We start from the raw sequence: 21,876 nt of genomic DNA, 5'->3' as shown, positions 1-21,876 counted from the left end.
TAATTAAAATATAAAATTATGATAAGAAGTTAACGTAAATTATCCAAAACCTAGAGTAAAACCATTATGACATAAGCAAATCTCGCCATGCAAGCAAGTGTTTAGGACCCTGGAAGGGTTTCTCGAATTTATGTCAAACCACAGTCAATTGAAATGAAGTTTCTTGATTCATAAACAAAAATTACAGCCAATAATACAACATATTGAAAGCGCTTTCAACGTTGGATATGGTGGGTAAGTGATCGGCTCCGGTCGTTATGCTATATTTTGATTGACTGTATACATATATACATCTTGATATAAAACAAATTCCCTCATGACATAAATACTTGCTCATTGATAAAATTCAATTTAATATTCTTAATTAGTGATTAAATTCTAATTTTTTTTTTGCTTTGATTTAAATATACCCCTTCAATATGAAATTAAATAAAGCTTTATATGATACCCAACTTTGTAAATTTAATGATTACCTTTGTTAGTATTACTTTTCTCATATTAAACATATTATAAACTTAAACTGCTTAATTTTTTTTATGAAAGCTTGCATCAAGGAAGGTGATTAGGAGTTAGGCGTGTGTCGAAGGGATCACCAACCTGTGTCAGGTTATGCGGCTTCGGTTGCTGACCGCTGCTGACACCGACACACACACTTCAGCTGCTGCCATTCCAACTAGGCAGCACCCTTCTTTTCAGGTATTCTCTCCCTCTTTACCCCTATCTTAGTTCTGACCCCCAAAAATTAACCTCAAAGTCAGTTCGCACGCGAATTTAAATAGGAATATTGTATATACATATGCGAGCGAGTAGCTCTGTGGCACTACTCCCTTTACCGACGAAACAAGAGCCGGAACCAGCCCGTGCCCCACTTGAAGCTACAACCACCATCTTTCGTTGCTATTAGAATCATTCGTGATATGCTACATTGTATTTCGAGTATACTATGTATATTCGTATGCTGTGTGTGCATTACGGAAAAGAATGGATTGCCTTGGTCAAGGCGAAATTGTAAACTCCACGAACAAATGATTAATACATTGGGTGGGTATGAATTATTTTCTTTATTTATAGTACTCACTGATCGCCGAACTTGGTATACTTGCTGCAGAGAAAGGCGACTAAATTCTTAGTTCCCAATATATATTGAGTCGATCAAAAGGCAAAAGGCACGGCACTACCAACAAAACCAAAGCATTGATCTACGATGGTCAGCGAATCACCCGCTAGATATTCACTGGTAGTCAGGAAAGTCTCCAGCAATTGAAAACCCCGAATGATAGTTTCCAGTTTCTGCTGGGACACCAAAGTAATTCCATTAACACAAAAAGGAGTGGGAGTCCCACAGGAAAGTCCCGTTAGTCCCTTAGGTAATCTTCTCTCAGAAGGTCGCCCATCTGGATATTAACCTCCTTGAATTCACAATCCAGTTCCAGTGCCTATGGGTCAGTTTTGTTGCTCTCACACAGGGACTTAAGTCCGTTCCGTATAGTTCAATACCAGTTATCGACATGGCGAGTTATTTATCCAACAAAACAAATATATACTATTTTTACAAAAGCTTTTTTAAAGCTCTGTTTTTTTTTGTTAAAGCTCTGTCGTGGGTGCTCGTGCTCTATTCTTTGGGAAATAATATTCATTCAATATCTTACGACTTAGCTCTTAATAAAGATGGTAATAAATAAAAATGTTTAAAAAAGAACCAATAAACGAATACAAAAAGCACTGCTATACATGAAATAATTTATAGCAATTTAAAGAAAAACTTTGTTCTGCCAAATATTTTTATTGTTTAAAATGTTAATGTTATACATTAGTAGGTGCAAATTGGTAACGGATGGAATATAAATAACGTGCTATTATTCGTATTTTCGTTGTAGTACTTTTCATACAGTATCAGTGCATGGCTCACTTATCACCCAGTTTGGTCCACTGGCTGCGAAGAAAGTTGACATATGCCTGAGCCGGAGCCTCGTTGATCTCCTTGAAGTAGGCGATCTTGTTAAGGCGATCCAGCCAGGCGCTGACCTTGGGATAGACCGCAGGATCAATGTCCACAGCAGCGGGCAGGGCTGTAACAGTGGGTCCAGTGCTCAGGTCGGCGAGGGTCAGTGAATCGCCGGCCAGGTATGGAGTGCTGTCGAGGAAGGTCTCAAGCAGCTTCAGTCCTTTATGTAGGTTGTCCAGTTTTTCCTGGGGTACCACAGTGATTCCGTTCACCCAGAAGGGACCACTTACGTTGGCCAAGCTGGCAAAGATTACGCTGGCGTCGAAGAACAGACGCTGATTGATGATCGCCCGCTTGACCAGATCCTTGGGATACAGCTCGTCGGACTTGGCGTACTTGTCCACCAAGTAGGTGGCGATGGCGTGGGAGTCCCACAGGATAGTTCCGTTGTCATCCAATACCGGCACAGTGTGCTGGGGGTTCTTCTTGAGGAAATCCCCTTGAAGATGCTCACCAGCCTGGAGGTTCACCTCCTTGTATTCGTAGTCCAAATTCAGGGCCTTGAGAGTCAGTTTGACAGTCCTCACACAGGGACTTAGGTCCACTCCATAGAGTACAATTCCCGAGCTCGACATTTTGTGTTGTTTATCCAGCAATGCTTTTTTATGACTGATCTTCTCCGTATTTACTATATACGCTTTTTCCGAGAGCTTTTTGCTGAATGTGAGAGCGGTGCGAAAATTATAGATAAAAGCTTGGACAATGGTGTTTGTTTGTTTCTATACAAACAAAGTTTAGATGAATTTCTATATATGTTTATTATTTCATCAGAAATGGGCTGGATTGGTTTATAGTTCTGGAAATCTGTTCCTTATTTTTTTTTCATGGAAAAACTTTTGATGGATGACAATATGATGATAGAAAGATTAAAACAATCTAAAAATGTATATCTACCTTAATATAGTTTTCCGGTCTTTTGACTTGTATTCATATTAAATCGTGTAGAATTGCATGTAGAATATCCATGAATTATAGCTTTTCCAGACTTCTTAACGAAGCTTAAAGTTCTTAAAAGCCAAAGCAAAGCTTGGGTATACAAAATTCAAATCCCACCATCTACTTTACAGGCTAAGTGTGTTCCTAACTAAAAAATAATTAACTCTAAAAAAAATACTTTATTTAAGTCATGTGAAATAATAAATAAAATATTAAAAAAATGTATACTGTTAAGTTAGGCATGATTAAATTAGCGATTTTAAAGTTAATAGAAATGATCAACAATTTGTATAATAAGTTGCCTCCTTAGTTTTCCACCCATGATTACAAAAATCATGGCGACGTTCGCCAAATATTGACCGAGCTACAGATAGGAGACCGACTTATCTCGGGCATTAATAAACAATCAGCCAAACTTAAACTTGCAGCATTATGACGTCTTTGTGATTATTATAATGAAACTAAGTTTAGTATCTTATCTTATCGAGGGTAGAGTTTAAAATCATTTTGACTGCCTTGAGTCAGTTGTAGATGGCCCCTTGCTCGCGACGAATCTCAATTTAACCAGCTACAAGGCAAAAAGTGAAGTAACCGAGATGGTCAACCTGATTCTATATGGCACTGAGTCCAGTCCGCCGGTTCGGGCCGTTCTCCTGACTCTACGTGCCCTTCAGCTGGAGCACAAGTTCCGCCCGCTGGACATGCAGGCCGGTGATCATCTAAAGCCGGAAATGTTACGCAAGAATCCGCAGCACACGGTGCCAATGCTGGAGGATGGTGAGTCGTGCATTTGGGACTCGCATGCCATTATCGGATATCTGGTGAACAAGTATTCCCAGTCGGACGAGCTCTATCCCAAGGATCCACTGCAGCGGGCCGTTGTGGATCAGCGGCTGCACTTCGAGACCGGTGTCCTCTTCCACGGCATTTTCAAGCAGCTGCAGAGAGCTCTTTTCAAGGAGAATGCCACCGAGGTGCCCAAGGATCGGTTGGCTGAGTTGCGTGATGCCTACGCATTGATGGAGCAATTTCTGGCGGATAATCCCTATTTGGCCGGTCCTAAATTGACCATCGCCGACTTTAGCATTGTGGCCACTGTGAGCACCCTGCATTTGAGCTACTGCCCCGTGGAAGACACCAAATACCCCAAGTTATCCGCCTGGCTGGATCGCCTTTCCTCATTGCCCTTCTACGAGGAGGACAACTTAAGAGGAGCCCGCTTGTTAGCCGATAAAATCCGCGCCAAGCTTCCCAAACAGTTCGACAAGCTATGGCAAAAGGCCTTCGAGGACATCAAGAGCGGAGCTGGAAAACAGTGAACTCAGATCCCTATTCTTCATTGTTAAGCGAGAAATGACTCAAAGTAATTAAATTAAAAATGTAAACAGCTCGCTCAGTTTAACAAAAATTATAAAACACAAAATTTAATTCCCAATTTTATAGCTTTTCATTTTTTCTACGTTTGATTTTTGTTTAAAACCATAAGTTGTGCTCAAGCCTTTCAGAGAACGAGCAGAGCTTTTCCCTATGCCCGCTTAACAGGAGGCTACCGACCGCTGTTTGAAACAAATTTCAACTGCAAGACAAAACTTATTGTTTGTTTAAAAAAATTTTGTTTGTAATGACAAAAAAAATTTGATACAACTTTAAAGAAAGATACATTTTATAAAATATACTCAAAAGTGGACAAAAAGCCATATACAGTGGTCGGCATAAGTATTTTGAAAAAACAAAAGTTAAATATACTTATAATTTGAACTTACTTGTAAACTTTGTTTGTTTACACAAATTCGTCCTTTTCAATAAATACTGAATGGGTTAAGAAATGTATTGTATCATTCAAACGGCATTTAAATTACCTTTCCATTGATGCCTATAGTTTACAAGAAGTTTATTCAAGTTATGAGTATATTTAACTTTTGTTTTGTCAAAATACATATGCAGACCAGTGTATAACTACATAAACATATTATAATATCACTGTGGACGGCAGTTTGTTTATGGGCTTGTACGAATCTTTTTTTAGGGTCTTGGGAACATTATTGGTATATTAAGAAGCTTGAAATTATAATCTTTCGTTCTACTATTTTGGAAAAACTGGCTAGTTTAGCCGGAAATCCCAAAAAAAAAAGATTTTAAGGGATTATAGATTTTAAGCACTTAAAGCTACAGATACGTGCTATATGTTTCCAAAAAGGTAATTCAATATGCTTTTCACAATGGATTTACAGTTACAGGTAAAAGATATTTTTTTACCACATGTTGACTATTTTCTCAAAATTGGTTCAACCCGTTTTTTTTTATTATTAACGTGAGATTCGTTTTAATGTGTAACAATTTTTGTCATTAAAAGTTCCGGTTGGAAGTTATTGAGCGACAAAAATGCAACCTGTTTCAGCTCAGAATTTTAAATTCATTTCCTTATAATACTGCAATGTACAGATTACAAAAAAAATGTTCGTCACAAAAGTTGATACTAAAAATCTTTTGTATAAGGAACTCATTCGTCATTAGTTTTATACTTCGTTAAGAGGTGTTTTTGCTTTATTTTAAGTTAAGACATATTTAAAAAAAAAATGTTTGCACTTTGTAGAGATTATTGTCACTTTTGGGTTCATTGATAAGGATGCTTGACCGGCAAAGGTGCTTGTTCGCGGGAATTTGCGCCTTCTTGTGCACATATCTATGAATCTTTTCCTTGATAAAGTTCTTTCCGGGTGCGTGGAGTGCATTTCCAATGGCAACGCGGCCAAAAGTTTACAACTTTTTTGCGCTCATTAAAATTATAAAATGTTCCCCTCCACAAAGCGACACAAAATAGAAGAAGGCAAGGGAATGAAAAGCGCAAAGTTTTCCTGCCGTGTCGTGCATGCTAAAGTTGTTAAATCATAATTAATTTATGACGGCGCCATTCGCCGAAGCAGCTAGCCGTCAACTCCCCAACTCCCCACCTCCCTGGCTCCTCGCCACTTCCGAATTTGCCTCTTATCTACACTCGGTCTTCGAACTCCCGGCCCTTCCTCTGTGGAGTCTCCAAAAGGACCGCGTCGTCGTTTAAAATACTCTTAAAAGGGAGCCCAAGTCTAAATACCTGCTGGGTGTAGTCCGCTTTCATCCCCGCAAGTGTCGTATAGGAGGTGCTGTCGTGAACTTAAATCACGCAGTCACGAATTATCCGATTCACAAATATTCTTTTATTTATTTTACGTGGGACGTTATTAAGTTAAGATTAAATGGGCATATTTTGTTTCCTTTATAGGTTTTAAATTAGAACAGTAACGGAGTCAACGGAGCTATTACATTTTTTAAAAGGAAGTTAATTTTTTTATTTTTAAAAAAATTGTTCATTTTGAAATGAGGATTAAACTTTATTAAAATTGGTTATGATAAGTATTTTATTTGTAAATATTTATTTTAAAATCAAGAGATTACATTATTTAAAAATAATATAATATATAGAGTATATTTAAGAACAAATGGGAAAGTTTTGGTTTTAAATAATTTTATGGTAGCACATTTTTTTCGTGTTCATGGTAAGCCAAAATTATGTTTCAAATTAGAATAGTCAATGTGTGAGTGGTGCTATTAAATGTTATAAGCCTTCTGTTTATAAACTTTTTCTTATTAATACTATTATCACTTTTAAAATTAGGTCTACAATTTGATAAAAGTGGTTTATGATAAGTATTTCATATGTAAATATTTAATTTAAGGTCACGAGATTATATTATTTAAACATAATAATATATAGTGGGCATGGCATGAATAAAATTTAGAAAAAAATACGTTTTTTCTAATTATATCTTTCCATTATAATATTGATTAAATAATTGTGGAATTTAACGTAAAATTAAGAGTTGGAATTTTCAGAGCAACGTTTCCTTCACAAAAAAACCTTATAAGACAACAAGAATGTTAAAAAAAGTATGGCCTTATTATTCTTTGTAATTAACGTTAACACAATATAGTCACGAAGCAGGAAAATCTCAAAGCCCGGATTGAGGAACTCGTGCCTGGGTGGGCATCACAGGGACTTACTTTGCGTCGCCAGGTTTTATGCGCCTCATTGCAGCGGCGACGGCGTCGAGAGCGGTGGCAGGCAAACTAATTGGTTTAATTTCAACTTTTACTTTGGGCCACCCTGTCACCCAGCCACCCCCAATGGCGCCCTTCGTCCTTGTGCCCTAAGCCCCACCCATATCCCACCCACCGAGTCAGTGGCATTTGAGAAGTTTGCTTTGCTTTACGCTTCGCCTGGCACTTCACTTGCCTTCGTGGCGGGCGCTTTTACTTTTTTCTTTTCCGCCTTACAGCCTTCCACTTTGCCAGTTTATTTCCTGCCCCGCCTTCTTTTTTGGATCAAAATATTCGTAGAGAGGGTCGTATTAATTTATTGTAGCCTTCTCTTTAAAAAACACGGATATTTTGTATTTGTCCGAGCAAAAAAACTATGATGTCCTAAGAAAGCTGTGAAATATAGACCTTAGAAAATTATAGCCTTCCTCTTATCTCATATCTGTGGGACATGCAATTTCTGCTAAAATTAATTCTTAATCAAGTTATAATGTATATATTTTTTTAAATTATTGAACAGTTAAATTATTTTCTTGACAAAACAGGGACAATTTAAATGGGGACCAGGTTTCAAAGGCTTATATTTAATACTCGTAAGTAAAAATGTATGTTTGGAATCCTTTATTTATTAGTATTTCTTTATTAACTTATATAAAGAATATAAAAACAACTTTCTTTTTTTTATGCAAATATATATCAGTGGCGTATCAATGAAATAGTGATTTGTTTTTTGTCCCACATTTTCATTTACCTCTCTAACCATTTTAAAGCGGGTGGTTTTTTTTATTTCATTAATATTTTTAAAAGATCTTGCATGTGGGCAGAAGGGTGTTCTTACCAATTTTATAATAGGTCAACAGAGAATTGGCTTGCTATAGTCGCGAAACTAGACCAAAACGTGTTTTCTTGTTAAGCAGACTTATAGCTTATACTTAATGCTTCGCAGAATAGGAAACTTCTCGCCGGCACACTGACCTCGAAAATCATCCAGGGATAGGTCGTGGAAGGCCACTCCGCCCAATCCTTGGGCTTGGACAAAACCAGCCTTGATGGCCGCCGTTGTAGGATCCTCGTAGCCCACCCACAGGCCATTCTCCCCCTGGTCATCGGCCGCCCGATAGGCGTAGATCCCGAATCGCTTGGTGGGATCACCCACCTTGCGAAGATGGGGCACCTCCCGATCCTGCGGCTGCTGTTGAAGCAAGTCACACGTTTCCGGCCAACTCAGTAATCCGGGAGTAACAGTTTGCCTTCCCGCCGGAGCAGCACCATTTGCCGCTGGAATCGGTGGATAGCCCGTGATTCCAGAGTTTCGAGTCATATTCCAAGCACGCCCATAACTGGCCACTCCCACGTGCAGCTTGTGGGCACTGATTTCGGAAGTTTGGTTCATCCAATACTGTACCTGGTACTGCACATTGTGGCTGGGATCCCGATCATACATGGAGTATAGTGGAGCGGGTAGATCTGCCACCTTCGGATCTCGTTCCGGGGTCTGAAAGTCATAGGTGCCCAGGTTGACGAAGTCCACGTAGTTAAGAACCTTGGGAACATCAATGAAGACTGGGGGAATGGAATATGTTTGTAAACGCTGTTTATAACTTAAGTACTACTTAATAAGAACGTTAAACAAAAAACTCATTTATTCCTGCACTTAATATATTTTAAATTTTAAAAGAGTTTAATAACTCTTTATCTAAATACATTTTAGTCCCTGGATATTTGACTTTCTACATATTACATGTAGGACATGCGGGTCAAAAAGGTTCTAAACATTTTACGAACTCGTTTTAAATGCATATTGTTTCTGGAAACATTCAATTTATTTTAAATTATGTCCCACTATTAAATATTATATTATTGTTCATATTATTTAGGGGTCATTCACATATTACGTGACGCGCTGGGGGGGAGGGGGTCTGTGGTAGTGTCACGAAATGTCGCAATGTGTCACCAAGGGGGGAGAGGGTTCTATTTATCGTGAAATCCGCGACAAGTAATATGTGAACCTCCCCTAAGAATAGATTTGTTAAAATAGCATTATAAATTTAAAAGAGCTTTAGAACGATGTAAATACGCCTAGGTATTAAACTTTTTTCATACTTGTCATAACAAGGAGTGAATGACCCATGACCCATAATGAACAAATAACAAAAAAAAGTTCTTGAATTTCGATCTGTTAAAATTTAATTCATAGAGCTTTGGTACTTAAATGTGGAAATGTTTGTGGAAACATTATGGTTTTTTAATTTACTTACGTTCTGCTGAAACATGGGGCAGCATGGTGACGGTCAGTAGTTGTCCACTGCGTCGTAAATCCGATTGCAGCTCTCCAAGAAGGGTGGCGAACTGCTCCCGATGCTCCTGGGCCTTCTCGTCCACCGATGGGGAACTAAACCAGCCACGAAAAGAGCCCCAAACCCTCTTGAACACACCCTGTTGAACTTTGGGCCTGTTCTTGGGGAACTGCCAGGCGAGATCGAGTCCATCGAAGCCATTATTCTTAAGCTCTGCGATCACGCTCGCCTGGAAACTTCTCCTATGCTCCGGCTGTTCCAGTAATCGCAGGTACTTGCCAGTATCCGCCACGCCCCCGCTATCCAAATCTCTATCTCCGCCCACCGACAGCAGGAATCTTACATGGGGAAATTTCTGGCGCAAGGCGGTAATGTGACGATAATGCTGGTGGTCATGTGTCAACAAAGGATCCAAACTCTTGATCTTGTAGGTCTCGGCATCGATGCCCGCATAGCCATAGACCAAAAAGTTGCAAAACTGTAGGGCAGGCTCTAGTTCGGCCAGCGACATTTGGGCGGGGCCTGAGTAAGTCAAAAGATAACCCCTGATCTCCTTGGCACATATAGATTAGAAACTCTCACAACTCACCTTCACGCACAAAACTCTTAGCATCGTAGAAGCAGACCAGTTTTCCCACCTCAGCGGATATACACTGCAATATTGCCAGAAAACTGCACAGCAGTAATCCCTTATATGGATTATTGGGGGCTGACATTGGGTTCCGTTGAACTGATCAGCTTTAAGTTAGATTAACAACTGACCTGGGACGGCGGATTGTTTTGATGAGCCACAAAGCTTTGTTCGAAGAAGCGGCGCTGATAAGAACTTATTGTGATTAGTGTTCTGATTTTTAATTTGGGTTCTATAATGGTGCAAATATTAAAGTCATTTTCAAAACAAACAAAAAAAAAATAGTACGCAGCCTAAATATGTCTTAAAAAGGTAAATGAGGTACACAAGTAATTATGTTAATACAAAGTTAAGATAGTAGAAATAAGAATGTAAAAGAACCAAAATACAGAAAGCAAATACAGAAATAGTTGGTATAATTATTTCTATGTGGAACAGCTTCCCACGTAAGAACAAGTTGAAGAGATTTACTATTTATTATTAATTGGAACGTAAAAAAGGCTAAAAACGTTGCATACTTTTTAGCGGACTATCATTTGCTTGCTATAACAATTGTTATATTTAAATATTAAAGCAATTTCAAAATTAAATGCTTTTAAGACAGATATGTACAATGTGCATATATGTAACATAAAACTGTGTGAATAATTACAATCCTTATTGAGGTCAACAACGCATCCCATGTAGATAAGCCCGAAAACATAAATCCTACGTATTTGCACATTATGTTCAGTTGTTGTATTCTAATTAACTTTTTTCAAATAATGATTTTAAAAATATGAACCTTAGATTGTTAGAATTATTGAAACAATTTCAACCCTTTGCATACAAAAAATCTCTTTAAGTTACAGATTTAAAATTCTATTTGGACTGACTTGTCCCTTGTGCTATTTATATATTTTCCATTATCCTCAATTTCCACAAGCTGACAAACAAACACCCACCATACACACACAAACACCCATTAGTGTCTGTCAAAGTAAAAAGTGGGTGGTTAAGGTTGTGGCTGGGGTTATCAAAGTGTCACTTCCACAACTTCAATGCCAATCCAAAGTCCTGCACTCAGCACCAATTTACCGATTCCCACGAGACAATAATGTTTGCTCATGCTCGTAACGCTTAAGCACATTAAAGTCCTCGACAACAACGCCGGAATGATGAGTTGTCACTCCCCAGGAGCAGGCCGCCATAACCGGGGGTCACCACACAAACACGGATGGCCATGTCCATGTCCATGTCCATGTCCTTCATCCCCCCCAGATGATTAGCAATTTTACTCACGTGGCGGCAGGGGCAAAATGTGTTGACTGCCTGTCTTTTGATGGGAATGCAGGGGTCAGCTTTCCGGGGTTGAGATTACTGGTCAGTTACGGTTTTGGCTTTAAAACTTTTTGGGGATAATACTATAAGAATCCCACGTTCAAATGTGTATGTAAAAATGTAATATCTTTTAACAATTGTCTGTGTTATGCCAAGCTTTTTGTTGGGTATCTAATGCCTAGGAAGTCTTTCCCAACAAAATACAATAATATATCATAAAATAATAACAGGCATATAAGAGGTAAGTACTTCTAATCGAAGGACATACTAATAAAAATGTAATATACTGCATCTTTTTCAAAATGTTTTGTTTGACTTACATTAACTTAAAATATAAATTTTCATAACTATAACAATTTGTATGTTTGCTAACTAATCAATAGGTATGGAAAACGGAATTTCTAACATTGTAATAACAAAACTGTGTTTTTCACCTTGGGCAATTTCCTCATCCTTAGTATGAGCAGAAAAAATGGGTCAGCCGCCTGGCAAAAAGCAGAAAATGAATTTCAAGTTTATGCATAAGGACGCAGTTGGTTGCATCATAAAACCAAATGTTGAGAGCTATAAAACTAACCACAGCACAAAAAAGGACAATAAAGGAGGCAGGCGGTGGGAAAAGCCAACAGGAATCAACAGAATGTAACCGCAAGCACGGACGCTTAGGCAATCAACTAACAGAATGCACACATGTTCGGAAACAATGCCTTCTATTTTCCTACCCTCACCACCCCTTTTCCAGTGCCACGCCCACTCAAAGAGCTTCCATAAAGGTATACTACAATAATTAAAAATAATACTTTTTAAATTTATTAAGATAGTTCCACATAACATGTTTGGAAGTCATAGGCTTCATACTTCATTAGTAGACACATAGGTACAGAATTTTGGTAAAACCCCTCTTGGTCCATCTATATAACTAAGCCACTGTTCGACTAACCCCGCCCTTTCGCCGAAGGTTGACAGTAAACTAATAGAAGAGCAGCTGCCAGAAAACCATTATATAGGATAGGAAAGGAGCTGAAATTACCCATAAACATAAATGCATGGAAAAAACGTAAATGGACTAAAAATATATTAAAGAATGCACATCGACCACATTATATTCACAAATATATGTACATACGTTATACATTTGGTTTAAGTTAATCTAAGGTAATATTACTAATACGCATCGTTAATAAGTAGGTACATAAAAACGTCTTTTAATTAATCCATTTTAAAGGTTAATACGCTTATGCTTATTTCAATAAAGTACTTTCTTCCTCTTTTACATTTATGATTTGCAATCCGTTGATAATAATAGATTAGTATAGTAGATTATTCAATGTGCTTATTTATAAATTATTTGAAAAACATTTTATGATTTTCTATCTGTTTCCATTTTAAAAGTTAGTCAGTTTATAGGTCACACTTATTAATTTAGTTTTTGTTAACCCTAAATTTGTATGGGAAACTAATGATTTTTAAGAAAGACAAAACTTTAATACCTATATTAAAAAGTCGGATTTAGTATACCCTTTTCTTGTAGAGTGAAAGAAGGATGCGTTTCCGATCCTATAAAGTATACAGGCACTCGACTATAGCGTTCTCTCTTGTTTAAATTTATACAGCAATAACATGACCTCTCGAGACCCTTTGACATACCGCTCCTTAACGTCGCTCGAGTCCTTGAATTGAAACATTCGAATAACTCTTTAATCGTGCCACAAAGCCAACTCCTGGTTGTCTTGGATTCCTGAAAACCCTCTCGTCTGGATGATTAACTTTTTCGAGAGCCATGTGGCAGCTGTCGCTGCCCGCAGCGTAATTAAATTGTTAACGCACACGTGTCGGCTGCCCGTCCATCCCGGGGCACAATTCCACGTATAACGTATACGGACACATGTACGTTCATCTGGTTGAAGTTCATTTATCCGTAATGCCATCTACGTTGACAAATGTGTAAAAACAACAACAGCATTTAGCACACGCGGCACTAATCCAGTGTGAGTGGAAGCTGGATGGCTGAGTTAAACCCTTTCTCCGCCCCACTCGCATTCACCTTTCTCGTCCTCGAAACCATCCAACCGCCCCGAAAAAGCTGACAATCGCCGCGAGCCCCCGAATCACCCAAAAAACTCATTTTGCATGGAGCTTGGTTGGTGGTTTTTAATGCTTCATTGGCTTAATTGCCAGCCATGTGCGAAAACACATACACGGTAAAAAAAAGTTACAATTTAAAACAAAAATAAAAATAATCAACACCTTTAAATTACAAAGTCTAGAAATATAATTATATATATATATATTTTAAAACTATAAATAAATATTTTTCATAGTTGTAAGCATAAAATTTAAATATAGGCCAAGCCTTAAAGTTCAATATTCAATACTTTAAAATAATAATTTGTTTTTTAAATCTAATAACTTAAGTCAATACTTAATAAAAATGTCAACTTTATTGGAATCCATTTTGTGTTGTAATATTATATTTTTCACCATTATTTAGAACCATATTTCTTTTGAGTGCACCTATGCACGGGCAGAGTTGCTTATAAACAGAATCAAACAGACACACCTACAACAACTTTTGGGTGCCAAGTTAATTCGACCACAAACACGTTCATTTACCTTTGGCGGGTTGATAGAAACAAATTCCGAACAAAAAACATTGAACAAGTTAAATTCTAGCAAGGGAAACTCAGGTTTCTAAAAGCGTGCTTAAAAAACTCTTTAAAAATAAACATTTATTAACTCCGTAAGTGCCATTTTAAAGATGTTTAAACAAGCTCTAAAACAAAATCGAACTATCTGTTATTATATCAATTAATATATTTTAAACTTTACTTTATGTATAAATTTAGCTTATGGCTTACACTTCAGAAAATGTTATCAGATTCCGGTATAAAATAAACTAATTTATATTAATTTGTATATTTTGATAACGAATTCGTGTGTATATTTTGTAATCATATAAAGGTAAAATTGAACCAATTACAGTTTTAGTGTATTTAAAATGTATTTATGTACAAAGATCTCTTGAGCGCTATACAACAAAATCTAAAAATCCGTTATCATATCAATTTATATATTTTAAACTTTACTTTATTCAGCTTATGATTTACACTTCTGGAAATATCATCAAATTCCGATACAATTATTTTGCTTATATTGATACGAGTCCGTGTTTACATTTTGTAATGAAAAAAAAAAAGGTAAAAAGGAAAAATTCCTCGGAATCAACTGCAGTTTTAATGCTTTTTAGTTAGAGTGACACGCAAATCACAGACAAAGATCTCTTGAGAGCTATAAAAAACGGGGTAGGCTGCTGTTAAAATCAAGTTGTGACGCATTTTTATTTATTCCATGCCAAATGCCATGCATTAATTGAAAAAGTGCGCAATTTGCTAATCAATCCGCCTTGGCGGGGCTATAAAAGAGACCTGTTCGAACAGACTGGCAAATTAGTCGTTGGATTCACTCACAATATGAAGCTGCTGTCGATCGCATTTCTTCTGGGCCTTCTGGCTCTGGCCAGTGGTAAGTGCTAAGGATATACTATACAATCTGGACTGATTACTAACTGAATCTTTTTTTGTCTAGCCAATCCCCTTAATCCCGGCAATGTGATAATCAACGGCGACTGCAGGGTTTGCAATGTTCGAGGCGACTAATATTTGGACTAGAAGCGCAATTCTCTGTTGTGACAAAATATGAAATAAAATTAGTTCACAGAATCTAATACTTAAATGTTTTTTTCGGTGCAGTGATCTATGGTTTTACAGCGCATTGAAAATTTCTCCACAAAGAATATCAATATATGAGGCGTGCAACATTGCAGAACTACTATATCTGATAAGCCAACAACGTTTCTTAATAAAATAATTACTTTTCTAGACAATACAAAACCTTAGTTTGAGTCCAGCAGACTTTTAAAGTATTTATTGAGAAGACGATTGCAATAAAAATATCGCTTACAAATTAAAAACATTTTTTTCTGTATTTATGTGCACTTGACGCACTTGACGTCAAATCGGCTGCTAAAAGCCCTATTCGACCCCCGTTTAAGGACAAGTTTCAAGGAACTTACATTTATACGTAGCCAACCCCCCCTTCCCCCCAGATTATTATGTAGTAAATAAATAAAATAACCTGTTTATATGCAGAAAATTTATTTTCTACAAGTGTGAGTTACATAACTCTTAGGGTTTTAAGCTCCAGATTAGCTTCCGTACACATTACAATCTCGGCAATCTCCATTGATAATAACGTTATCAGGATTCATTGGGGAAGCTGTAAAAATAAAATGCTTTTTAAATGCAAGGATTAAAGGATCTAAGATTTACGTACCCATCGCCATGGCCAACAGACCAAGTGAAAACAACAGGGAAATTAGTTTCATTTTGTAAGCAATGCCTCGAACTCAACTGAGGGAAGTACACTTCCTGGATTTTCTTTTATACATGGGAGCCCTTAAAATAAAATGTAACCGCAGGTATTTGCCATATATATGCAAGGTCTTGAATTTACTGGAAATGCCCCAGAAATGAAATATTTCCCACTGATAAGCGGGTTCTATTATATATATAATTTCAAAACCAAATGCGGACGATAAGGAAATCAATCAGTGTTAAAAATACATGATTAAATGCACCTTTGTCTAAAGTAATGCACTCAAACATATAAACAACTTGAAAATAGTTTTAACATGGTCTTGGTATCACATTTATTGTATCAACAATTTAAAATTTTAATTTTTAATTTTTTTTTACATTTTTAAAAGTGTACCAAAATTTGTTATTTTATTGTTTTAATTGAATGCTTTTTAAATGTCCTCATTGCAGTGCGCTATTATACCGTAATAAATAATTGAGCAATAGATATATATATATTTACACTCAGGGAAAAACACCGTCCTAAGATCAAGTACAAAAAGGCTTGATTTAGGAACGATTTCGTGCTTACCATATAAGAACAATTGTGCTGAAAAAGTACTCACTTTAAGCACATTTTGGATTTAAATATCTGTCAACAGCTTTAAACTGTTTATTCTGAAAGTGTTCGGTATTTAATGCGTATAAATTGCACAGTGTTAATGTCCGGAAGCGACAACTCGTTAGTAATCTTAAAAAATTATTTTAATTAGAAGTATCTCGTTTACTTAAGTTTCTAATACTTATTTCTTTTACTAGCATATAAACTAAACCCAATGTAAGTTTACAATACATGTACTAAATTTAAGAATTATTCGTCCATAAATCATGCCTGCAACTTTCTTACTTTATTATTTAATCGATCTTGTTTTTAGTAGAAATATGACTAGATTTCGTGCTTGAAAGCTGCATTTTGTTCTCTGGTTCTGTTCTTTCCATGCTTGGCGAAGTTTTGACTCCGAAAATACTTGATTTAAGCTGGAAGTACTTGATTTTTTTCTGAGTGTACATATATATAAATTTCTTTGTGTTTTACTTGTTTTGTGAAATAGTAGTTCCTATACAAAAGTATCACGTTTTTTAAACTACTTTGTCCCCAAAAATATAACCATCGGTTCATAGCTTCAATAAATCATTATTTTATTTACAGAATAATTAAACACTCATTTAACTAAATAAATGATACATAATTCCGAAAAACACCGCTCCAGATGTGAGAGTGTAGGACATAGAACCAGCCGTTTTATGGTCTGGGGGCATTATTATACCATCATCGTTATCGGGCTTGTTACAGTCAATGCACTGTCCATTGATATACACCTTGCCCGGTGTGGCTGCAATTAGAAAATTGTTAGCTAAAAATATATATAAACCTAATTGATATAACAATTACCGTTTACCGCAGCCAGCAGGCAAAAAAGCAACATCAACGTTCCGGCGATTTGAAGGGGTTTCATGTTTCTCTTGGGGATTGCGAATAAATCTGATTGAGAAAGCGCGAGTGCTCTGCTCTTATATAGGCTCTATATATAGTATTGTTCATCTTAAATGGGGGATTACAGTAAAAACCCAAGTAAAGCAACTGATAAAGACCATATCAAGTGGTAAGAAACGGATGCTTGCATTGTACATTTTATTTACTGTGTACAAGAACAATCTAAGTTATAGTTAAACTATTATCTGCACGTTTATCTACTAAATTCCTATATATTTATCTTTATAATAGAATAAATGGGTGTAGGAAATCGCATGATGTGGAATTAAGTACTTATTACTTAATCAAACGTAATATTTTTATACCGAGGTTTAAAAGTATATCAAAACTGTTATAAATAAATTAAATGTTTTCCATTAGTTGCAACTATGTGTATCTAATCTATACTGATAAGGTTTCTATACCTTTTTGATTATTTCTTTTACGAATTTATTTTACAATGTCGGGTATAAACATTGCATGCATTTTGTTGTGAATAAAATATATTTCAGTTTAAGCTTTGCAAGCTTCAACTGTCCTTCATATCCCATCTTCTGCTTTTAACAGATAAATGTCCCAATAAATTAAGTTAATTTGGTTGTACTTTGAATATTTTTTTAATAAACGAATTTTTTGAATATTTTTTTACATTTTTATACGACTTAAAAATATTTGGCTGTGTGAACTCCAACTGGCTTGGTTGTTTTGCTCCATCTCTGCTGCCCTTAAGCCCTCACATTGCAGACTCGACAGTCGCCGTTGATGATGACATTGCCAGGATTCAGGGGTGTGGCTAAAGACGGAAAGTAATTGAAATAATAATTAAATAACTTATGTAGTTTGTAAATAGTTTGTTAAGTTTACTCACCATTGGCCACGGCAGCCAGCAGACCCAAGACAAAGGCAAGCGACAGGAATTTCATGTTGTTGGTTTTGTGGTTTGTTTTTGAGGTTGACTCGAGAGGATTTGCAGCTGACAACTGATGCTGAGTGTTGAGAAGCCAACTGCTTATATAGGCCCTATCACAGAACTTCCAGCTAGAACAATCTGTTCTGTCTTATCAAGGTGGCTGCAACGACGCTGGGAAAAGTCAGCCACAGATTGGGATTCTCCCAGAGCCAACCCCTCAGACCAGAAATTCCCCGAGTGCAATAGTGCGACGTTCTCAATGAAATTGAGCGTAAACAAGTGCAGACTGATAGCCCCGGGGTGCGAGATTGGGGAGGGTAAATCCAGCTGGTCCAGAGCGCGATTCAATTCACGTGCGGTGCTCGGATTGCAAACCTGATTTAATCTCACTTGGCGCCCCTGCGATGTTTTTCCACGTATTGAGACCCGTTTTACACGTTCAATTCCGTCGAAACAATAAATGCTTAAATTAACACCGGCTTTATTAGCAAGAATTGCGAAAAGGTGCACAAAGGGGTAGCATAGGTAGTTGGGAAGAGTCTGATTCCTCTAGGGGCGGAGAACCACTTACCGATTCCTTAAGTAAACAATTAAATAGGGTCACTAGGGTGGTCCAAACAATACAACATTTCGAAACCTATTTTTGTCAAACTTTCTTACAAATGTTACCTACCTATATGCCAATTACAAATTCAATTATAAAAATCTTTTTTCTTTAATAACCTGATGACCTAATAAACAAGAGTGCGTTAAAGTCCACTCTACCCATATTAAAATAAACTTAATAAACAGCTAAATTACGTATAAGAGATAATCCTTGAAGTCAGTTTCTGTAATCTCTTAAAAACAAAATGTGTTTGCGATTAGGCGTAGGACCTCAAAAAATTGCTTAATAAATTTAGGCCACCCTAATTTACAAACGGACAAAATATGTAAAATAAATTTCTTAGAATACGTGCATTTTTTAAACAGAAACTTTATAGCTTAGATAAAAGCATATTATCTTTAAATTTAATAATCTCAGATAAATTCGAAACAACTTTTCAATAGACCTATGGATTTGTTTATTAAACGATGCTTAAAAGTGAAGACACCGCTTAAAAATGAACTTCAATAAATATTTTCCTCCCCTAACAAAAACGCATTTCGAATTTTTCTGAGCCCTGATCCTACATTATGTGGTGTTATACCCGTTACGCGTAGAGTAAAAGGGTATATTAGATTGGTAGGAAAGTATTTTACAGGTTGGAGGAAGCGTTTCCGACCCAGTAAAGTATATATAATCTTGATCAGAATCACTAGCCGAGTCTATCTTTTTTAATTACATCTCGAGTTGCGCTTAACAAAATTTAGTTGATACATGCTTTATTTTACAACTATAATGTCACCCTATGTCGAATAAATGACTAGGCTACATTGAGTATATAAGCAAACATGTACCAAAACTATTTTCCAAAACAAATCTTTCAAGAAACTTATTTTAAAAATTATTTTTGGTATCATTTTTGTAATCTTGGGGTCCAACTCTATCAGGAACTACCACCATTCTTCTTGGAGCATTTTCAAAATATTTTTCAATACCCATCTAAATGCCAAAAATTGTTCAAATCTGACCATTAGCTTAAAAGTTATAAGCTAATATAGGAATAGACGCTAGGTGGCGTGTTTGGCGTTGTGTGCAATCTCGGAAGGAGCAGATTTGCTGCATGCACATCTCCGTCTCCCTCGCACTTCCTTTAGCTGAGTAACAGGTATCTAGTAGTCCAGCACGTAGATTATAGCGTTCTTTCATGTTTTTTAACTCCAATAGGTGTACCCACCAACAAATATCTATCTTACAGAAGTTGTAGTAAGTTTTCTCTATTTAATAACTCAAGTTTAGGGATAATCTAGGAATTGATCGGTAGTTTTTATATTTGACATTTAAGGTGCTGATATTATATATTTTAGGAAAGCAATCAGCCAACAGAGGCCGTTGTGGGGGAATAAATATTGTGGCGTCTTCAAAAAGAAATCCAGACTAAAACTTACAAAATTTCTGTAATTAAAGAAATTGGTGTTGTATTTCCTTTTAAACAGTGTATTTCTTTAATTTAAAGTCGATTAATTTTTTTAGTCGGTGTATTACAATTGGCTTTGGCTGTATAGCTGTTCAGCTTGGCTCTAAGCTTTAGTGAGCACTGTTTTATTTATATTCTAATCTGTAAGAGATGTATGAAAGATAATAAACAAATATACATTTTTTGGTGTGTTTTTTATTTAAGTCATTGTTGTTCTAAATTATAGGTTTAATTTTGGTACAAAGTGGTATTATAAATATTGAGGTAAGTTATGGCCTTTTGTTGGTCCTTAGGCAAAAACTTTCCTACTTGCCACCGTGGACATTGCAGTATTTGCAGTCGCCGTTGATGACCACATTTCCTGGATCGGGCGACAGGGGAACAGCTGAGGGAAAGATAGTTAATTAATGAAATGATCAGCTATTGGAAATTTATAGGTTTAACTTACCGTTGGCCAGGGCCAGCAGACCGAGCACAAAGACGGTGACGACTGAGAAGAATTTCATATTGATTCTGGATTTGTGGTTCCGGTTTTTGATGCTAAATGCACTGGGCAATTGATTGACTTCAACTGATGCTCTCGGCTTTCGGGACCAGATCTTATATAGCTCAGCTTCGGATCGCAGAACGACTCGAGTGCAATGGGCAGTCCGCAGGCTTCTGATAACCCCCAACCAATCTGAGACGTTTGGGAAAACACAGAAAGTTAACCGCTCAATAGTATTTTGTTTTTGCGTATTTAAATCTGGAAATTCCAGTCCAGTGTTTACGGAGAAGCAAAGAGGTGTGTATGTGAAGTAGCAGGTAACTTATATTGCATAGAGATTCCAGAGAAAACGGTTAGAGTTCTTGGTAGTTTTTAACTACTTGCCGTAGTAGAGTAATACAAAAGAAATTAATCTTCACCCAAAGATATATATATACATATATATTTATATATATATTTTTGTTTACAAATAACATTTGTTTTTATTTATTTCTAGCATTTGCATACAGACTTGCACAAATTAAATCAAACAACGGGTAATAACAATCAGTGTATTTGTTTTTGGTATAGAAAAATTTGTATCGACGAATTTAAACCTGTTAATGATAATTTAATTGAAAAAACAACACGTGTTCTAAATTCTAAATTAACAGGTGCCATGTACACATAAAACATTAATGTAGAAAATTCCTTTAACAGAACTAGAGCTACTAAATTATCTTTTATTTTTAAATGTACGTAATTGAAAAAATTAAGATTTTTATACGTGTGTTTTCAGTTATACTAACTTTTTAAAATTCCAATCGCTAAGGCGTGGAAAGGAAAAGGTTACTTTTATATATTATTCTTAAACAAGGCCCTTGATGACCCAAATACTTTTTGGTAAGATGAAAAAAATGTTTTTCGAGATACAAAATAAAATAGGCATGAAAAAATTGAAAAAACAGAAACTTTACAATTTTTTATCCCTAGAAACAAATTTCACCAGACACAAAATGCATGTTTATTTATTGCAGATAATGGAAAAGTTTTGTCAGCTAGTGTAATTTAATCATGAATGACATGTAACTTTAATTTATGGATGACGACTTAGCGAAGAAATCTAGAACTATCATTATAATAGTTTTGTCAACAAGATAGTCTACAAAAGTAAACTAATATACGTTAAAATATTTCCATAAGTAAAGATTGAATGACGGTATTTATTCGAAGAGCACATAATTGGTTCGTCTGTAGCTTGAAAAGACTATAAATTATTAATCTAAAT

At 36.2% G+C, this 21,876-nt stretch overlaps 8 protein-coding genes and 1 long non-coding RNA gene across 9 annotated transcripts; 3 read left to right on the top strand and 6 right to left on the bottom strand.

The window, feature by feature from the left end:
* Positions 1–1,763: 1,763 nt before the first annotated feature.
* LOC119550969 (glutathione S-transferase 1-like) lies at positions 1,764–2,615 on the bottom strand. Its single transcript, XM_037860004.1, has one exon. The coding sequence runs from the start codon at positions 2,578–2,580 to the stop codon at positions 1,906–1,908; it is 675 nt and encodes a 224-aa protein (XP_037715932.1). The 5' UTR covers positions 2,581–2,615; the 3' UTR covers positions 1,764–1,905.
* Positions 2,616–3,479: 864 nt separating this feature from the next.
* On the top strand, positions 3,480–4,462 carry LOC119550391 (glutathione S-transferase 1). The gene has a single exon (XM_037859042.1). The coding sequence runs from the start codon at positions 3,538–3,540 to the stop codon at positions 4,258–4,260; it is 723 nt and encodes a 240-aa protein (XP_037714970.1). The 5' UTR covers positions 3,480–3,537; the 3' UTR covers positions 4,261–4,462.
* Positions 4,463–7,621: 3,159 nt separating this feature from the next.
* Positions 7,622–10,058, bottom strand: LOC119551042 (chitinase-like protein Idgf5). The gene is made up of 3 exons (XM_037860153.1): positions 9,902–10,058; positions 9,274–9,834; positions 7,622–8,578 (listed from the first exon to the last, which is right to left on the bottom strand). The coding sequence occupies exons 1-3, from the start codon at positions 10,026–10,028 to the stop codon at positions 7,935–7,937; spliced, it is 1,332 nt and encodes a 443-aa protein (XP_037716081.1). The 5' UTR covers positions 10,029–10,058; the 3' UTR covers positions 7,622–7,934.
* A 4,568-nt stretch (positions 10,059–14,626) lies between these two features.
* On the top strand, positions 14,627–14,987 carry LOC119551043 (bomanin-068). Its single transcript, XM_037860154.1, has 2 exons — positions 14,627–14,785; positions 14,849–14,987. The coding sequence occupies exons 1-2, from the start codon at positions 14,734–14,736 to the stop codon at positions 14,917–14,919; spliced, it is 123 nt and encodes a 40-aa protein (XP_037716082.1). The 5' UTR covers positions 14,627–14,733; the 3' UTR covers positions 14,920–14,987.
* A 413-nt stretch (positions 14,988–15,400) lies between these two features.
* On the bottom strand, positions 15,401–15,767 carry LOC119551045 (bomanin-065-like). The gene is made up of 2 exons (XM_037860155.1): positions 15,596–15,767; positions 15,401–15,538 (listed from the first exon to the last, which is right to left on the bottom strand). Exons 1-2 carry the CDS (start codon positions 15,645–15,647, stop codon positions 15,468–15,470), a joined length of 123 nt encoding a protein of 40 aa, XP_037716083.1. The 5' UTR covers positions 15,648–15,767; the 3' UTR covers positions 15,401–15,467.
* A 1,026-nt stretch (positions 15,768–16,793) lies between these two features.
* LOC119550150 (bomanin-836) lies at positions 16,794–17,228 on the bottom strand. The gene is made up of 2 exons (XM_037858661.1): positions 17,072–17,228; positions 16,794–17,012 (listed from the first exon to the last, which is right to left on the bottom strand). Exons 1-2 carry the CDS (start codon positions 17,133–17,135, stop codon positions 16,846–16,848), a joined length of 231 nt encoding a protein of 76 aa, XP_037714589.1. The 5' UTR covers positions 17,136–17,228; the 3' UTR covers positions 16,794–16,845.
* A 573-nt stretch (positions 17,229–17,801) lies between these two features.
* On the bottom strand, positions 17,802–18,177 carry LOC119550151 (bomanin Short 3). The gene is made up of 2 exons (XM_037858662.1): positions 18,021–18,177; positions 17,802–17,945 (listed from the first exon to the last, which is right to left on the bottom strand). Exons 1-2 carry the CDS (start codon positions 18,073–18,075, stop codon positions 17,878–17,880), a joined length of 123 nt encoding a protein of 40 aa, XP_037714590.1. The 5' UTR covers positions 18,076–18,177; the 3' UTR covers positions 17,802–17,877.
* A 2,120-nt stretch (positions 18,178–20,297) lies between these two features.
* LOC119550901 (bomanin Short 2) lies at positions 20,298–20,730 on the bottom strand. The gene is made up of 2 exons (XM_037859892.1): positions 20,571–20,730; positions 20,298–20,507 (listed from the first exon to the last, which is right to left on the bottom strand). Exons 1-2 carry the CDS (start codon positions 20,626–20,628, stop codon positions 20,428–20,430), a joined length of 138 nt encoding a protein of 45 aa, XP_037715820.1. The 5' UTR covers positions 20,629–20,730; the 3' UTR covers positions 20,298–20,427.
* A 62-nt stretch (positions 20,731–20,792) lies between these two features.
* On the top strand, positions 20,793–21,707 carry LOC119550904. Its single transcript, XR_005219512.1, has 4 exons — positions 20,793–20,906; positions 21,106–21,145; positions 21,388–21,491; positions 21,626–21,707. It is a non-coding gene; the product is annotated as an uncharacterized LOC119550904 (long non-coding RNA).
* The last annotated feature ends 169 nt before the right edge of the window (positions 21,708–21,876 follow it).

Source organism: Drosophila subpulchrella, chromosome 2R, assembly GCF_014743375.2.
Source record: "Drosophila subpulchrella strain 33 F10 #4 breed RU33 chromosome 2R, RU_Dsub_v1.1 Primary Assembly, whole genome shotgun sequence".
In the NCBI taxonomy this organism is placed as follows: Eukaryota; Metazoa; Arthropoda; class Insecta; order Diptera; family Drosophilidae; genus Drosophila; species Drosophila subpulchrella.
Note: the sequence above shows the minus strand (reverse complement) of the source record. Positions and strands in the feature narration are given on the sequence as shown.

Excerpts from the sequence above, each read along its gene's own strand:
- LOC119551045 (XM_037860155.1), bottom strand. The coding sequence starts at position 15,647 with ATGAAACTAATTTCCCTGTTGTTTTCACTTGGTCTGTTGGCCATGGCG. Across the intron at positions 15,539-15,595 it reads TCTGTTGGCCATGGCGATGG|CTTCCCCAATGAATCCTGAT; the intron begins GTACGTAAATCT and ends TTATTTTTACAG.
- LOC119551043 (XM_037860154.1), top strand. The coding sequence starts at position 14,734 with ATGAAGCTGCTGTCGATCGCATTTCTTCTGGGCCTTCTGGCTCTGGCC. Across the intron at positions 14,786-14,848 it reads CCTTCTGGCTCTGGCCAGTG|CCAATCCCCTTAATCCCGGC; the intron begins GTAAGTGCTAAG and ends TTTTTTGTCTAG.
- LOC119550901 (XM_037859892.1), bottom strand. The coding sequence starts at position 20,628 with ATGAAATTCTTCTCAGTCGTCACCGTCTTTGTGCTCGGTCTGCTGGCC. Across the intron at positions 20,508-20,570 it reads TCTGCTGGCCCTGGCCAACG|CTGTTCCCCTGTCGCCCGAT; the intron begins GTAAGTTAAACC and ends TCTTTCCCTCAG.
- LOC119550150 (XM_037858661.1), bottom strand. The coding sequence starts at position 17,135 with ATGAAACCCCTTCAAATCGCCGGAACGTTGATGTTGCTTTTTTGCCTG. Across the intron at positions 17,013-17,071 it reads CCTGCTGGCTGCGGTAAACG|CCACACCGGGCAAGGTGTAT; the intron begins GTAATTGTTATA and ends TTCTAATTGCAG.
- LOC119550151 (XM_037858662.1), bottom strand. The coding sequence starts at position 18,075 with ATGAAATTCCTGTCGCTTGCCTTTGTCTTGGGTCTGCTGGCTGCCGTG. Across the intron at positions 17,946-18,020 it reads GCTGGCTGCCGTGGCCAATG|CCACACCCCTGAATCCTGGC; the intron begins GTGAGTAAACTT and ends TTCCGTCTTTAG.
- LOC119551042 (XM_037860153.1), bottom strand. The coding sequence starts at position 10,028 with ATGTCAGCCCCCAATAATCCATATAAGGGATTACTGCTGTGCAGTTTT. Across the intron at positions 9,835-9,901 it reads TAAGAGTTTTGTGCGTGAAG|GCCCCGCCCAAATGTCGCTG; the intron begins GTGAGTTGTGAG and ends TGACTTACTCAG. Across the intron at positions 8,579-9,273 it reads GCCCCATGTTTCAGCAGAAC|TCTTCATTGATGTTCCCAAG; the intron begins GTAAGTAAATTA and ends CCATTCCCCCAG.
- LOC119550969 (XM_037860004.1), bottom strand. The coding sequence starts at position 2,580 with ATGTCGAGCTCGGGAATTGTACTCTATGGAGTGGACCTAAGTCCCTGT.
- LOC119550391 (XM_037859042.1), top strand. The coding sequence starts at position 3,538 with ATGGTCAACCTGATTCTATATGGCACTGAGTCCAGTCCGCCGGTTCGG.